Below are 18,175 nucleotides of genomic sequence, written 5' to 3'. Positions count from 1 at the left end.
TTGCCAGGGGCACAATAACAGTCACACACATGCACAGACATTCACACAAAACACATAATTGAAAAAGTTGGAACATAACTGTTCGAAACACAAAAATTTATAAAGATAACACGACAACCTCAGTCTGAAATAGAAAAAATAAAAATACAAAAACGTCAGTAATGTTGTAATTTTCAAGTGGAGATTACCACCAGATGGAAATGAGTATTACCAGAAATAAAGAAGAGAAAAAAGGAGAAAAATCTGCTCAACATCAGCAAATGTAGCTAGTGTAAATATTCAGAGCTGCAAAAAGAGAAATGAAAAGCTGCACAAAACAGGCAGAGCAGCGCCTTGCGACATTACGTCATTTCAGTAGTAGTTTACGGCAAACAAAGTTTCATATGGCCGTCAGTGTGAATTAAAGAAGTTTAGGTAGTTCAAAAGAAAAACAGTAGAGAGATTTTTACCGTCCATACTCAGGGGGACTGTTGGGAAAAATCACGAATGAAGATCTCAGCCTCGTCAGGTGAGCGAAAGAACAGCTTTTTCCCCTCGACGTGGACTCGAAGCGTTGCAGGATATTGCATAGCATATTCAATATCCAGGTCACGGAGCTTCTTTTTTACCGTAGTAAACAGGCGGCGTTTCTCCATCAAACCAGCGCTGAAATCAGGATAGATATGGACTCGATTTCCATTAAACTGAAGCTCCTTTTTGTCACGGGAGAGGCGTAGAATGTTGAGTTTGTCCTGGAAGTGCAGAAACCTCACGAGGATTGGCCGTGGAGCAGTCTTGGGATTGGGATTAGGTGTTCCAGGAGAACGATGTGCTCTTTCGATGACCAGAGGAGAGGGAAGTTTATCCTGACCAAAAAGTTGGATGAGAAGCTGACCAACGAAGCCGATCATGTCACGGCCCTCAGAACCCTCTGGCACACGAAGAAGGCGAATGTTAGAAGCTCTACTCCGGTTTTCTGCATCTTCAACTTTCTCCGCCAGGTAAGAGTTCTGTTTCTCCAGTTGTTTTATGCGAGTCTCCAGACGAGACAGCTCATCTTGATTGGAACCAACGCGGCCTTCCAGTTCACCCACTGTCGTCTTCATTGAGTTCAGCGAATCTTGCATCTGGTGGACGCTATTATGAATCGTGTCAAGTTTAGCGTCAAAATGAGATAACATCTCATTCTTGAACTGCTGCAGAGTCTCAACCAAGGTTTTGTTTGTCACAGGTTGACCCATATCCAAGTCCATGTGGTCAAAATGAACAATGACACAGCTTAGTATATAAATTTTCAGTAGACAGATTTCCAAAAGAATCAGCCAGGCATGAAAGCAGCCCAAGTAAGAGTTGAGCAGATTAGGTAATTATAAGCACCAGACTGAGGTTTTTATCGGAGCTCACGTCAGCCCTGCTGCACTGTCGGCCATCTTCATTCAATTCTCTGTCTGCATTTCCCTTGAGCAAACGAAAGCGACACAAAAACACACCGAATCATACCTCTGAGCGTTTTGAAATCTCACAAGCTGTTAAGGGAAGAAGCCTGACTTAAGGCTGCAGCAGAGATCACTGATCTTGACATTTAGAATATAGTTAAAACTCCACCGTCTGACCCCGTCTGCTTTTACCAGTACGCCTGGAAACAGACCTCTTAAAAATGTTCCCATTTCCACTGTCTCACTGTTATTAGCAGACTTTTGTTCTGCAGATGTTGTCAAGTGTCATGAATTACTTATTTTTCCTGTTTGGCTGTGTGTCTTCTCTACGTTCTGATGTGTTAACATTTATGTTTGAACCTGAAGACACAAATGCGGCTGATGCTGTGCTTTTAGAGGGATTGAAGATCACAGGTGTTTGGCTCAGGCTTAAGCTCCTGACATTTACACGGAGAAATCCCTCCAGATTCCTTAAATGGCTTTATATTATGCACTTTAAAGTAAAATATGTAAATCCTTTGAGGAATGTTACTTTTAAATGCTTGCAGTTTTTTATTCTTGAAGTGGTCGGTAAACTTCAGATTCCTGGTGAATCGTTTTACCTTTTAAAAATCAACCGTTGTGCAAAAGCGGCATTTTGGCCTCACCTTTTCTTTAGTTATTACTAAATAACTTTATTGTTTTCTTTGGATTATGGTGCTTGCTTTAAATGTGGCAAATCTAAATGTCTAATAAATGTTCTTAAAGCGCCTATTTCATGCTTTTCTTAAGCCTTTCAGGATAAACTAGATCCATAGATGTGATCACATATTACTTCTGGTACACTAAAGAATGATTTTTTTAAAATGAAATATGAGTTATTTTCAAAGCAAATTTTTCTATGCAGAAGTGGTGCCACCCATTTGATGACATCATCCTAGAACCGGCCTCTGCAGCCTGTCTGCGTTTCTCCCACGAAAACATAAAACCTCTGAACTTTTGCAAAGATGGATGTTCATATTGTGTGCATAAAATGTTTAGCCGAACACCGCTAGCTCCAGAACGAAAGTGGGCATATGCGTTAGCTGGGGGGCGGGGCTGGCAGCGCAGACTTTTCCTGTTCTTCACTTTGTGACATCACAGTGTGAGGACCCACTCGTTTTCGTGGACTGGGAGGGGCAGGTTTTTAGAGGAATGCTCAGTAATGCATGAATGAATCAAAATACCACTTTGGGGTTGTTCATAGAATTGATATTATAGTACCCTTAAAAGCTCAAAAAGTGGATCAATCAATCATCCATTGATCTTCTAAACCCGTTGATGTCCCATTTGGGGTCACAGGGCTGCTGGAGCCCAGGCAGGGACACCCTGGACAGGACGCCAGTCTGACGCAGGGTCGCAATCACAAACCCATACACATCTGCAGTTACAGTACACCTAGGGGCAATTTAAAGTGACCAAGTGACCTATAAAGCATGTTTTTGGAGGGTGGGAGGAGGCTGAAGTCCCCCGGGGGAAACCCCTATATGCACGGGGAGAACATGCAAGCTCCGCACAGAAAGGTCTGGTTCAGGTCCCCCAGCCGGGACTTGAACCGAGTGCCAACCAGTCTCTCAATCCAATTTTATTTGTCAAGTACTTGAATTGGTTTGCTGTGAAAAGATTTTTTGTGCCACTTAAAAATGTATTAAATTAAATAACTAAATAATTAGCTTAATAAAGGAGCTCACAAATAGGGTCTGAGTGCCACTAAAGGTTTTGTCAAAAGAGCCGCTGGAGTCATTTTAAGCATTTCTTTGCCAAAAAACCCAAACACAAAATATAGAATAAAAGACTTTTTTTTCTTTAGAGATGTATTTGCTTTTACATACCAAAGATGTACTTTTTGACTTTCTGTCCAGAGCATAAAGTTGTACGTCTTGACAATCTTTATCTTTTGCACATCCTCTTTTTTTCCTTTTGTCTTTTCCCTTCAGGGGTCTCCATAGCCAATCGGCTTCCTCCATCTAACCCTGTCTTCTGCATCCTCTAGTCTATACATCCTCTATTGCTATGAGTTTCAATGGCAGCTGCCTTCATGTCTCGGTTCACTGCATCCGTAAACCTCCTCTTTGGTCTTCCTGTAGACATTTTGCCTGCTGACTCTTGCACACGACTATATTTACCTCTTAATTTACTCGGAACAAAGCCTTTGTCACAGAGCGCAGGAGTTATGTGCGGAACCCAAAAAGGTTTTTTTTCTTCTTGCAGCAGTCCCACCTCAGCCCAACCAGGGACCTGCAGAAGTTTTCTGGAGCGTTGTCAGACTGCACTCTGCACCGCTATTATCAAAAGCAATCGAGCAAATATTCAGCAGGAATTATGCTCCATCACTCAAACAAAGTTGCAGAGACCTGCAAAAATCAATGCCAACAGTCAGACTATGCTGGCAGCTTATAATAGGCTCATTTCAAAGAATGATCCTTTACACTCATTTAATTTGACTTAATTTGTCACTGTCAGTCCCCGGCTGAGCCATAACGGACATTAAGAAAGCAGAGTCGAAGGAAAATTGGGTGAAAGTACTCGGTGTCTTTTTCAATATTGGCTATAAAGTCATGTCACCCTCCATCAGAGCCTCCTGTCTTGATGACCTGTGCAGAAACTTTCAGAGAGTCATGTTGTTTAGTTTGCATTACCTGTGGCAGTACTTTGGACGTAAGTGATTTCAGGTTGAGTGGCGATTCACTCTGCGGCCATCATGCCTGCAGCCTCAGGCGGTGGGGTTGCAGCGGGGAGGCAGCGCCAGCACCAGTCAATTACCAGTTAATAAACAGTGGAAGTTTTCTATTAGTGCTTGTTAGTGCGTGTAAAAGATTGTTGGGATGTGGAATTGGGGGAAGGCACTGTGACTATGGAATTAGGAGAAAAAAAAAAGTACAGGCATATTTTTTTCCAGGGCAGGGTCTAATACGCTGCAGCGGGTCTCTGAGTGCTTCCCATTTATTGAGATCATATTTTTTATTGGGTTTTCAGCAGACTAAGCAGTGCCTAATAAAGCCCTTTCAGACAGTTTTTTTTCTCTTTGGAACCGTCCAGAAATGTATTGCTATGAGTTTCATGTATGGCAGTATATCATACGGCTGCTTTAAAGCATTTTCTTCTTAAAAAAAAAAAATACAAAAGCATGATTGACACAATCAACCAATGCGAGTCCATTTTCAGGGATCAGTCCACGTCCGTTTTGATCCCACCCACTTTCACTGATTGACAGACAGACTCATTCTGCTGAAAAAGCTCTTCATGAAATCAATAAGTCATTCTGAAAAACACACATGTGAAATAAAAACAAAGCCACTTAAGAAAATATATTTTATTTTGAAATCAGAGTTTCTAAAAAAAATGCCATAGAATTATAATAAGATTCAACGTGAGTAAAAATGAATATTTTAAAATGCTGTTTTAAAATAATGAGCAGGTTTTTAAAAATAAATGAAATATATTCAATAAAATAATGGATCGTTTTACAATGTGTGTGCAGGTTTTTTACAATTTTAGAATCTTTTTATGGATTTATGAGAGATTTAATTAGTTGATTGTGTGATTGTACAAGGTCATAATATATTTTTTAAATTATGAACAGTTTGGGGCTCCATAATAATAAAAGGTAAAGTCAAGTAAACCCACTGCACCTTCCTCAGGATGGAAGTCTAACGATATCTGGATTCAGAGAAGTGATGTTTACTGCATCTTAAAGTCACCACGACAGCGTGAACGATGTAAACTAATACAATAACAATCATTTCCTGCTGTTGCTCTCAGGCTGAGCTAAACGCGGCGGATGTGGAACTCTTCAAAGAAAGCAAAAGGCAGTCAAAGTTCCTCTGGGTTCAGCCCCCCAGTCGGGCCATTTCATTGTATATTTTTGCATTTATCTTCCTGGAGAACAGCGCTCAGGTCCAGAACATTTGGGCGGACAGGCTTGTGGGTTCAGGGGCGGCGCGGCTCCTCATTGTAAACCAGCAGCTGGGAGGCTGCCCCCCCCCCCCCCCCCCATCTAATCAACAAATATGCTTTTAATCAGTTCTCCTGCCTGTTGCGTCCCTGAAGTCCTCCTTCCCAGACTCACCTTGCTCCATGCCGCCCCCTCACAGGGGAGTATTTATAGCCTCTTCGGCGTGACAATGACAGCTCTCCTGACACTTGCACAGACGCTGCCGTTACCGGGACCAACAATAGACTTTGAGAAAGCTTGGATGTCATTGATTTTTAAATGGGGCCTCACTGATACCATATTAGCATTTGGATAAAGAGTGATATGGATGTAGCTGGAGGCCCACATTTCCTTCCAGCCTGTCGATATAATTTGCACTTTCGCAGGTGGTAATGATCTCTCGGGCTTCAGTGTTATGAACACTGGCTGTTTAAAGGCACTCGATAGATGGACGGGCGGTTTATTATGCTGGTTGTCGTCTCTGCTTTGTAATGGGAGCAGCATCTGTCCTTCCCTTAATGAACCAATCGGGTTCATGCCAATTTTTTTGAGAGGGGGGGCCTGACAGTTTGCTCCAAAACGACAACATATCTGAGCAACAGAACTTATCCAATGGATGGAGGGACGGGAACACGAGAGATTGATGGAAAGGAGTGTCTCTGCATCCGTGGGATGAATTTAAAAAGATGAGGACAGACACAGGTAGGAATAGCTTTTGGCTGCGTCTGGTGAGATCTGCGATCTGACCAATATCCTTTCTCATTCGAGTGTTTACAGACACCCTCCACAAGACGGAGAAAGGAGGAGGGTCTCTGCTATAAATTACCAGTGACTGATGCTTTCTGCCATAGAGGATGACAGTTAAAGACATGCAGCTCTAATTGCTGACGCTCTCCTCTCTTTCACCTCCTGTTCTCCGTCTCCGCACCTCATCATCCCCAAAAATACCATAGACGTCCTTGTTTAGTCTGCCACATGGCCTTCATTCAGAATTCCAATTAATTATCCTTTCCCAGCAGATGGACCGCCACTGGCTGGAAGAGCCTGATGTTTGATCTCCAAACATCCAAAAGCTACACACTGGAGATGTACCTCCATCAATCTGTAAAATTAACATGAACTTATATTTTCCTCATGAACCTGCTGGAATGTGTTTCCCCTCTTTTTTTTGTTTTCCTCTGATACCGTTTCAGTTTCAGTCGCTCTGAGCCTCTTTGTTCTGCAGTCACCCCGGTGTGGATTTGCTGATGGATCACGCTCGGTTTAGAAGTTCTGTCTCCTGTAGTTAAGATCTTATAAAGTGTTGGCTATGAGGTTCTCCTTTTTGTTTGTTTCTGTGGCAAAGGCCCTGAATACTTTGACCCTGTGAGTAATTGCAGCTGTTTGGGAAACAGTTTAGAAACCTTCACAGATTGATGTGCAGCCCTTCTAGGAACATTGCTAAGGTCTTTTTCTCTCAGCATTTTGCTAACACTGGTAAACCCCTAAATCTTGTGGAAGCAATAAGGTAGCACCTAAACCCAGGTTTTTTTCTTTGTTTTTGTTCAATAACTAAAGTGTTTAGAAGAAGGAAATACGTCGCTGTTCATCTCAGATTATTTTTGCCTATAAGCACAACGGACTCTATTCAGCTTTTTCTGTTGCAGTACTTTCTGTTGTAGTACTTTAGTCTTAAAAGTGCCGGTACGAAACCAGTTTTTTAACGTTTTTCTGTCTTTTCCCCCTTAAAGCTTGAAACAGCCCTCCACAGCCCGGCTCACTGCTCACTGCTGGGCTTCTCTGCTGCCAGTACCTCCCTACCTCAAGGCTACTTCTGGGTACGTCATGTCTTACACACAAATACACAAAAACTAAACCTCTTCACCAGTCTTGCCTAAAATAAAGGTTTCAGGTTTTAATAGTTTTAACTGCAGGTGGAGGAAAACAAATGGATTCTGTGAAATATTGGTAGATGTTCACTCATGATTGTTGTTGTGACAGAACTTAACGACACATAATCAGGAAAACCCTGTTCCAAGTTGGTACCGGTACAGACGTATACGGAACCACTGGTACCGAATAAAAACAGGGACGTTGGCGCTTTGTTTCAAACAAGTTAATCACTGGTTTTGACTCACATCTCTGATCAATCATTTTACTTTTCCAGCAATTGTGGGCTGGCTTCTATAAGAATGGGCGAGGCCGTGAAAGTAGGCGGAGCTTCAGTTAAATTTCTGAAGGCAAAACGAGGAATAGTTTGTCTCTACTTCACAGCAAAATACTCTGTTTCAGTGACCAGCCAGATAAGAGTGATGTGTCACATGTGACTACAAAAGACTGTCGTCGTGGCGATGAGCGGTGAAATCAATGTTTATTTCAGTACGTGTGCAAACGGAGATGCAGGAAATAAAGCATCTTAGCAACATTCAAGAGCTTCTCGCTTCATCGTGTTCTTGGAAAAAAGATTGGTTTGTTTTTTTTTCATTTATAAAGCACCGGTTTGAGAGAACCGTTTTAAAAGTACCGGTTTGGCACCAGCACCCGATAAAATCCAAACCATACCCATGTATTTGAAACAAGCAGATTTTTGGAAATAGTTTTTTTGGTCGTTTGCTAAATACATTAAGTACTTTTAAGTGTTGTAATTAGGCCAGCACAATAAACGTCAAATTTATCGCAATCGCGATATCAAGCTGTGCAATATGCATATTGCATATCGCGGAAATTGCAATAAATGGTAACTTTAAATAATTTAAATGTGCTTTAAATGTGCTGGGCTGGGTGGACCTGGCCCCTATGCTGGGGGACAGATGTCTGACCAACTTACCCCCTTCCTCATATAACCTCATATTAGGGTGAGGGGGTGGGGGGTTTAGCCTGCGATACGCCGGGGGGGGCTACTTGGCAGTGGCCCCCGTCCTATGGTTGCCGTATGGAGTGGGCCCCCCCTCTTTCGGTTTTATTTGCACCTTAGACATGTAGGGCCCTTGGTAGGGGGGGTGCTTGTACATCACTGCCAGCAAGCAGCAGTTGTCCTCCTAGCACCCTACCCGCCAATTTTAACCGCACCTTAGACATTTAGGGCCCCTTGGTGGGGAGGGTGAGGGGACGTCACTGTGAGTAATCAGGAGATGTCCCCTTAGTGCCCTACCCGCCAATTTTAACTGCACCCCACTTAGAACACACCCCTCCCCCCTCAATATATACATCCCAACATAAACACACACACATGCACACACACATCCTCTCAAACACACGCACACACATTTTGCAAGGAAGGTGGGACCAATGACCATATGTCCCCTGCCCCTTCCCTGGTGGGGGGTGCGGGGCCCTTGGCAACGGCGGCCGTGTCCCTTGGGTGCCGGTGGTGCTCTCTCCGTGCGGGGGGGGTTCACATTACACCTGAGCCGGGGGTGTTCGTGTCCCTGGGGGGTGGGTTCGGGTCCTTGCCCCTGGGCGCTGTGCCCCGCCAAATTTCCAACTGTGGCCGAGCCTGGTCGGGCCATGGTTACAACATCCCTTGTGGGCCCCCTTTTTCCCCGAGGTGTCCCCCTCCTGGGTGGGGGCGGCGGGCCCCTGCCTTGCTCCTCCCTGGTCCAACCGTGGGCCGGGTGGGTGGCTGCCTGGAGTGCAGAGCGGGTCTCCCTTGGGGGGTCCTGGCTCGTACCGGGGGTTGGGGCGGGGGGGTGCCCGGAACTCCTGGGTGGTGATGGGGTGCTCGTCTGGGGCTGTGGGCATCCTTCTCCGGTGAGGAGAAAAAAAAAAGTGTGCTAAAACAATCTTATGGCAGCTTGAAGTATTAAACAAATGAAATAAATCCCTTAATGCATTTGACCAATCAGGATGGAGCTCTTTTATTTATTTACTTACTCGTTTTTGAGCTCTTCTATGAAGACGAGGGTCCTTTGGAGTATAATTTATGTTGACTCTCAGTTAAATTAAACTGTTACACAAAGATAGAAATTATGTTTTTGGTTGTTTTGTTATTTGTTCATGTGTCGCAAGTTATATCGTCATCGCAATATTGATCACAGATATTATAGTATATAGTATTCCTCATATCGTGCAGCCCCAGTTGTAAATAAAATGCACTTTATTTTCCTCGTAGAACTCTATCATTTCAAACACATGTAAGCTTGCTTTTTAATATACTGTAAAATATTTTGGTGTGGAAACCAGACAATGTGGAGAGTAAAAAATATTTCATAATTTGCCAAAAGAAAGTCCAGGAGTTGGCGTTGGAAAAAGTAACATGTATGAGATCTGGCTGCAGTTCCTAATGTTTTGATCATTAAATAAAATTTATTTTATACCAGTTTTTAATGTAAAATATGTCTTAATATTCAGACTAAAGTTTTTTCAAAATCATCCCCTTAAATAATCTTGGGATATATTGTGATACAATGTGTGCTGCGATGTGTATCATATCGCCAGACTCACACACACACCCAGTTATAACTCATTTTTCTTCACATTTGAGTCACCTCCACTAAATTAATGTCCTTGTTAAATTATAAAATTATAAGTTCAAATCTATAAGAAGAGTCTGCAGCATCATTTTTGGTCAAAAGTCCGTTTATTTCATGTATGAATCTGTTAGCATCTGCTGCCACAGTCCTCCAGGATGACTGGAGTGAATAGAGCTGCCTGCCTAACACATCACTGTCTCTGGGTTTGTGGGAAACCTTCCTGGATCTGGAAAAAAGGGAGAAAAGTGAAGGAAAAAAATGACGCAGAGAACCGGCCATTAATCTGAAACTTTCAATTTTGGTTCTCCTTCTCCCACCAAGAGGCAGGGTAATTTATCAGGTGCACTCTCCTAAAGTTAGGGGGGGGGGGTTCAAGTACGGCCCGGTTTCTCAGACCTAATCGCATTAGCTTTGCTGTCTGGAGGAGGATGAACTGACACCACAGCATCAGCTTTGGCTGCTTCAGGTTCTTGTGGTCCAGAAGCTCCTCCAACGTTCCTGTGTCCGAGTCCAGGAGAACTGGACCAGAGGAGAAGAAGAACCGTCCACAGGAGACATGGACGGAGATAACGGGGGGGTTTATTCTCAGACCAGCGGCTCAAAATAGGTTCTCGTTTTCTTTAAGGTCTGATAAAGAATTGGGAGCCATAGCAACCAAACACTTGACATTTCCTTTGCTTCTGATCAGTTTCATTTAATCAGCAGACTTTTTAAAACATGTATTATTTTCTACTTACCTTTAAATCATATTATAGCTTTTTATAGACCTTTTTTTTAAAGTATTTTTCCTTAAATGTGAAAGTTCTTCTGGGAGTCTTTAGGTTTACCAAAATCATTGGGTAAACCTAATATGCCAGTTACAGGTGCTCTGAATGGAGTAAAATGTTATAGAAAATGCACAGATTCATGTTCTTTACGATGCTAAGATGCTCCACAGAGACGTTTCCGTTTGGTCATTTTCATTTCACTAAACGCGCTGCAGAAGAGGAAAAAATATGCTTAAGGCTGACGTTACGACAAAATGCTTCGCCCTGAGCGTAACGCTTTGTGACGTGGCTGCATCTTCCCCTGAAATCATTTCAACATTTCTGTTTGCATAAAATACTGAAGAAGAAAATAAAAATAGGATCGTATTTATTTTAGACTTCTGCTTTTATAGCTGCATAAAAAACACCTTGAAGTTGGACTTCATGGTTGGGAGTTATGGGTGATGCAGTCGTACGCTGCCTCGCTCTTGTCATTAGTAAGGTGGGAGCACTGGCTCCTTGATGACCGCACATGAATGCTGCACACACAAGGGGGGGGGGGGACTTGTCACATGAACAGCACTAATGGGCTCTTATGCACAGGATTTTGAAAATGAAAACTGTCCAACACACCTGTGTCTCACCTATTTCATCCTTACTTACCATCAGAGCCGTCTCACACAGCTACTCCGTACATTTTGTGCGGATGAAAATTGGTCATACGTGAGAAAATTTGTGGGCTTTAGGTGAAATTTCCACAGATGGATCACGAAAGAACCACGTTAAAACCATGGAAGAAGTAGGAATAAACCACACAAAGAACACGTAAATCAATGTAGAACATGAAACGTGCGTGATAATTGTGCTGTTTCAATGGAATCTATTAGTGATCCAATTATGTTATTTTATTGTGAAATGTGGGCCGTACACACGATACAAAAGTTACACATTGGTGGTTCATGCGCGAAACGTACGTTAGACGTATGTGGAGCTGTCGTGGAGAGACACAAATTTGCATCTCCCAAAAATCACTCACAATTGCATAAGATTTACGTAATAATTGAGTGTAAACTACGTAAAATACTCATAGGCTGCGTAATTTTCAACTGACCAAATATTAAGAACAGCTCAAAACCGAGTTCACGTAAAGACCCGTCACCCCAAACGCTCGGCGGACGTCTGTGCTCATCGATGAACGACCAACGCAAGAAACATGTATGAAGTACGTGTATCACGCATGAATCACAATTTCACACGTGAAAATTGCTCAAATTGAACGTAGCGGCTGTGTGACATGACGTTTGCGTGATGTTTGTGCTCACTAAGACCCACTGCATGCCTGTAGAAAACAATGTCCAGGAACATTTTCCCTGTGCGGGTTCAGCGAGCGTCTATGGCCTCAATGTTTTGGGCCGTACCGGTTTGACCATTTTCGCCCGCAGACAGAGGAGTACCCACCCGTGAGGGCAGTAAGGACTAAGGGTTTATTGTGAGCTTTAATCTAAACAGACGGCGGTGTTTCAACGTTTCAAAGTTCTACTTGAAATGTTTGACAAATCAAGATATCAAACACGGAGTGGCTCCTCTCAGATGAATCAACATTTGGATCAACGTCTGAGTAAACATAAATGTGGGGACCAAGTCGATTCTCCAAATACATATTAGCATTTTCAATAGCTTTATAGTCTGGAGTTGTCTCCCTCAGTCTGTCTGCTCTCTTTTTTTTTTTTTGATGAAGGGATTGTTGAAGGAAGTCTTTGCTGCTGGAAGTCAAACCTCAGGAGGAAACCGTCTCGCTGTGTTCCTGCCAACACTCAGGTTAACGGTCCAAACTGTCGCCTTTTCTGCAGCACTGCAGCTGTTGATCAAAAAAACTAACAAAATGCAGCATATTATCTAACCCAGAAAAAAAGGAAAATGATTCAAAACACTAATAGTGAGGGGCTGTGAATTAGCGGCTCGGCGTTGCCGCCCCCAGTCGGTTCTACCACCCTGGCAGGCTTGTCAAATAAGAGATGACACTAATCATGTTAAAGTGCGATGGGCTATGGGGATTTCTCCACGCTTTGATCAGAGTAATGACATTGTGTCTAATCGGCCCGATCCTCCAGCGTTTCCCGGGGAGCCCGCACCTTCCTTTGTCCCACTTTTCTGAACTCGCAGCTTCTTGTTTCTGCTCATTGTTTTATTCATCTGCTGCGCTGCGTACGTTAGCACTCAGAGCAGAGGAAGCTGGAATGCATCCATGTCAGTGAAGCAGTCTGGTTGACCTGTGGTTGGTTGTTTTTGGTCGGTGTGGTGAACAAAGCTCCCACGCTTCCTCACTACATTCACAGCAGAATAATGAATGCTGGCAGAGGACGCTTTCTTCTGTCAGAAAAATGATGTTTTCAGAGCACAGCTATAGATGCAGCCTTCACAGATCAGAGCAGGTTGAGTTTGATGCCTGAAGATTACATCCTAATAGGCTTTAATTCCAACATATTACCTGTAACACCTTATAGTTTACTGCTTTAACCGTTTCTGCTCGTTCATGAGGATTTCTGCTCGATTCTTTCTGTAAAGAGCTGATATTGTTGGACGGCTTCTCTGTTCTCGGTTGTACTTCCACTCAGGACTCTGCGACACCAAACCAACTTGCTAGGCCCTCGCCTTGTATATTCATCTATGACAGGGGTTCTCAAAGTGCGGCCCGGGGGCCAGTGGTGGCCCCGCAGGAAGGTTTTCTGTGGCCCTCAATAACAGAGAGGCAGAGCAGGTTCCTTTGAGGAAAAACGTTGTGTTGGCGAGGAGAAAAGGCGCTTTCAAGCTAAGTGGACAGATGTTTACTTTGTCGTACCTCATGGATAAAGTCATGTGCCTTATTTGCAAGCAGGTGAATGCAATGCTCAAAGAATTCAAAATAAATTGTGACTATGTTACAAATCCTAAAACCTATGACAAATTTACCGGCGAGGAGCGCAGCAATAACCTCCATCAACTACAGCGAGGCGATGCTGCACAGCAGATGTTTACAAAAAGCTGTGACAGAAGCTGGTAGCTACGGTGTGGCTCTGGAAATGGAAATGGCCCTTCAGTGATGGGGGGGTTTGTAAAAAGATTAAATGCTGAAAGTAGCTGACATTGTTTGTCCGGAGCAAAAGAAAGTCGGTCAAATGATACAATCACTAGACGAGTAGAAGATCTGGACGGCAACCTCCGACCGCACACAACCAAATGGGGGGTGCAGCGCAGACGGCCTCAGTCATTTTCTATGGGTGACATCACACTCATTCATTCTCATGAACAGCTGAGTGGAGCAGAAACGGAAACAAGTCTTTCTTAAATGACTACACAAAGTTAGATCACTCTTCTTCCTACAACATCTCTCTTTACGCCAAAACATTCAGACTGCTTTTCACTGAGACAGAACAACCCCATACCATGACATCCCCTCCACCAAACTTCTCATGTGTGTGGACGGACGGACGGAGACGAGTTCAACTGATGTACAACAAACGTGGCATCCTTTCTACCAAAGCCCCTGAACTGCGTTTAAAAGCTGGGGGACACACTTTTGTCTGCTGTACTGTTTGTGGTTGAATCCATTGAAGTAACCTATGACAGCTTTATCAGGGCGCAGACTTCTGGTGGGAGGGGCCACATCCATCCTAGTGAGTGTGGAGACTTGGAAGAACAAATAAACAAGTGAGGCTTTAAAATGTGTTGGACTTTGGCGAAGTGGGGTTTGCCTTTGGCTCCTCTTCCTCATTTACTCAAAGTCTTTTCCTTTTTCTTTATCCAATGGTGGGGGTGGGACGAAGAGGCGGGTAAGGGGGGGGTGACTTTCTGCTGACAGATAAGTCCCTTCTATCTTCTTTTCAGCCTCTGCAACAGACTGTTATTTGTTCTGGCTCATTCTCAAGAGCCCAGAGGATCCCTCCTGTCCAGATTCAGTGCACTGATACAAATCAAACAAATGATCGCATGCAAATAAGGGTGAGCATGGAGGAGAGGAGCTAAAGACTATATTTAGCTCCAGTCACGCAATGTGATTCATGCGGAGGATAAATCTCTGCTGTCGTGTACCAAACAGCTGTGCTTCCTTTCCAGAAAAGACGCTGTTTTGTCTGGAAATCCACCCAGGCCTCCTGCAGAGGCAATGAATGGCGTCCTATTGAAAATCCACCGTAATGCTTTCATTGTTTGGCAATTCCACCTTAATTAGAGTTTCATTAGAGATACCGAAAAGCCAATACAAGTGCGTGTAGAAGACGAGGCGAGTGGAGCCGGCATTGATGCTTCGCTCGGCCTGTGGGCTGTGCACAACTTTGGGAATGCTGGTAATTGGCAGACATTCTTAGTGGACGTGTCGAGTTGCTTCTTCATGCAGTGGGAACTTTTTTCACAGCGTGTTCTGATTTTATTCATATTCATCACCGACCGACTGCTGCAGTGGATCTGACATTTCTATTTTAAACTGTCAGACAGCTTAGTGCCGTTCAGGAACTTATGAAAGCGTCTCTGTTCTTCAGGGATGAAAGTTGGAACGTAAGGACGACGTGGTGCGTCTACGCCATGCTGGGCTCTGACAGCAAAGTTAACGCAGCTGAAGGTGGAGAACAAAAGACGAAAAAACACAACTTTTATTCATTAAGAAAACGGTTAAATCGACGTCACAATGTCCTCGGGCCAAATCCAAGAATTACACCCGAACCACACTGGAGTTTTTTTATTCCAGGCCCTCTGAGCTCAGCTTTGCATGCATAATAATAATAATGATACACTTTATTTATATAGCACTTTATAAAAACAAGCTTACAAAGTGTTGTAAAATTAGCACAAGACTAAAAAACCAGGATTAAAAACAGTATTGAGGTGTTTGACAGTGCCACAAAATAAAACACACACAAAACAGTGATAGCGGTTAAAATCAATCAAATCACTAAAATCAAGAAAACCATAAGTTTAAATGTAAGGTTCAGTACAACCATTAAAAGTGTACGTTTTTAAAAGAGTATGAAACACTGGTGGGGACTCAGCGAGCCTGATGTCCTCCGGCAGACCGTTCCAGACTGTTGAGGCTCTCACAGCAAAGACCCGGTCTCCCTTGGTCTTCAATCTGGATTGTGGGACTTTGGGACTGTTAAAAAGCCTTTTGCCAAACATCTAAGATTCCAACCAGGTACATAAGGGACGAGGAGATTGGTGATATATCTAAGGGCCAGACCACAGCGTGCTTTAAAAGCAGTTATTAAAATCTATTCTAAAACAGACCGGTAGTCAGTGCAGAGACGCTAAAACTGGAGTATTATGGTCTCTCATTCTGGTTTAGGTTTGGAGTCTAGCAGCAGCATTTTGGACTCACTGGAGTTGATACACACTCTGCTGTGAAAGGCATGTGTAGAGTGCGTTACAAGAGTCCAAACGGGAAAAATCAAAGCGTGAATCACCATCTCTAGACATTTTCTAGTTAGGAGAAGGGTTTTCCTGCATAATCTGTGTTTTTGCCAGAAACAAGATTTGACCACCGATGTAACGTTCCAATCAGTGTCAAAGATGTCAGAAATATTTCTCTCCACAGGTGGTTGGTGGAGGAGAAGACTCTCAGGGCCACATAGAGATCTTCTCTCTGAACAGGCCGGCGCCCAGAGCTGTGAAGAGCCTGCAGGTGGGCTCTGCCGTGCGATGCCTGGAGTTCGTCCCCGCTCCTTCTCGGTCGGAGGACCTGGAGGCGGGAGGCCAGAGAGCAGCCTCGGCGAGCGCCGCCAACATTTGTGTGGGACTGGATGACGGCCGGTGAGAGGCTGGAGTTTCACCACCAAACGTCTTCTGGTGGGAGAGAATAGTTGCTTTAATATGTTTCCACAGCTCCGTGAGATCTGCAGCTGTCAAATTGTCAATATTTCATCAAACGTGAAAGACGGAGCAGATGCCCCAACGCAACATTAAAAGCTCTTTCTGTTTCTAAATCCAATCAAAGCTTCGGTTGCGAGCGCAGCGGCGACAGATCGAAGTTCAATTTTCTGTCACTGTTGCTCTCAATACATTTTTTTTTATTTGTTTTCTAAACTGAGGGCAAGTTTTTGTTTCTTTAATCTTACATATTTAAAAAATGATACGCTGACTCATAATTTTTTCAATAAAAGTGTCACACAACAAAAAAAGGCGGAGAAGAGTGTTCAGCATTTCCGAGTGGAAAGCCTGTCAGCTCCAGTGTTGCTTAATGTTGGTTCCTCTGAGAAACAAGCCCCCGTGCGCATTCCTCACTCAGGAGGAGACAATGAGATGCAGCAAAGCTCAGATGGCGTTTGAAACACGCCAAAGACAGAGTGCTTCGTCATACGCAGCGCTCCGCGCCCCGTTAAACCAAGCTGCATGAAAACAACGCTGGCTGTCATTTCAAATGAGGCTCATCCATCACGCCGGCGTGTGCCGCTCCTGTTTTTCCAGCATCCTGGTTTATGGAAGTTTGGACACGGCGGCTCAATGTCTGCTGACCCTCCACAACCCCGAGGGCTGTCCCGTGCTGTGCCTGAAGCACTCCTCCGGCGCCCTGTTCGCCGGGCTGCAGAGCGGGGTCGTCATCGTTTATGGAAGGAATCAAAACGGTGAGGCGCTCCCACGGCTGGGGGGTGTGGGGGGTATTTTTGTGGCAGAAATGTGGCTGATGTCAACACTCCAAAGGAGATTCTGGCTTGTTCCAAAGAAGGCCAGGTCTGGTGGAAATGTGCGAGGGCCAACCCTTCAGCCTGACATTCCTTCATTCTTTTAGTAAATGAAATGCAAAGGAAGGTCCTGGTTCAAATCCCTCCTGAGACCTTTCTGTGTGGAGTTGTTCTCCCTCGGATGCAGACGTTTTTTTTTTTTTTTCCAGCTTCCTTCCTCGGTTTGTTTAGGTTTATTGGTTCCTCTAAAGCAGGAGTGGGCAAAGTCAAAGTGACCAAAGGGCCGGACGAGGAGCAGACGCTTGGAGGGTTTTGATAATCCACCTCTCAGGAGGAAGAAAAACCATGGAACCTGGACGAAAACACAAAAAATAATGTATATGTTTTCAACAGAACCTTTTGGGAGTTTTTATTTCAAAATGTCCTCATTTTAGAGCCAGTTGCACCAATGGGTTGATGTCCATTAAGGAAAAACACAGATCCATTAATGTTGAATTGGAAAGATCGGAAAATGACTGTTTGATTCGGAAAACACTCGTAAATGGTAGAAAAACAACAAAACTTCCAACACCACATGAATGCTGGATAACTGTCTGCACCTAAACAAAAGTTGATTTATGTGGAGACCAGGAAAACTAAACATTATTAAGGGTATCAGTATCATTGATTCCAGTTTGGCAGGCCAGTTAAATAGTTTACCGGCCCACGTGGCTCCGGTTTGCCCACCCCTGCTCTAAGGTGTCCCTAGGTGTGCATGTGTGAGTGTGTGTGGGGGTGATTGTTTGAACTGGGTGTCACCAAACTGCCGTCCTCTCCAAGGTGTACCCCGCCTTTGCCCAATAGTAGCTGGGATAGGCTCCAGCAACCCAGGGAAAATGGATGGATGGATGGAGGGATGGATGGAGGGAGGGAGGGACGGATGGATGGAGGGAGGGAGGGAGGGACGGATGGAGGGAGGGAGGGA

The 18,175-nt window shown here is 44.0% G+C and overlaps 1 protein-coding gene across 11 annotated transcripts in view; it reads left to right on the top strand.

The window, feature by feature from the left end:
* The window catches only part of arhgef10la (Rho guanine nucleotide exchange factor (GEF) 10-like a), a 176,789-nt gene that overhangs the window by 133,703 nt on the left and 24,911 nt on the right, over positions 1-18,175 (top strand). For all 11 annotated transcript variants that reach the window (XM_078947785.1, XM_023955304.2, XM_023955303.2 and 8 more), the window contains 3 exons: positions 7,098-7,184; positions 16,128-16,342; positions 16,997-17,154. In XM_078947785.1, the coding sequence (XP_078803911.1) occupies positions 7,098-7,184; positions 16,128-16,342; positions 16,997-17,154 (460 nt within the window). The remainder of the gene's footprint in view (positions 1-7,097; positions 7,185-16,127; positions 16,343-16,996; positions 17,155-18,175) is intronic.

This window comes from Oryzias latipes, chromosome 5 (assembly GCF_053564925.1).
Source record: "Oryzias latipes strain Hd-rR chromosome 5, Olatipes_Hd-rR_3.1".
In the NCBI taxonomy this organism is placed as follows: Eukaryota; Metazoa; Chordata; class Actinopteri; order Beloniformes; family Adrianichthyidae; genus Oryzias; species Oryzias latipes.
Note: the sequence above shows the minus strand (reverse complement) of the source record. Positions and strands in the feature narration are given on the sequence as shown.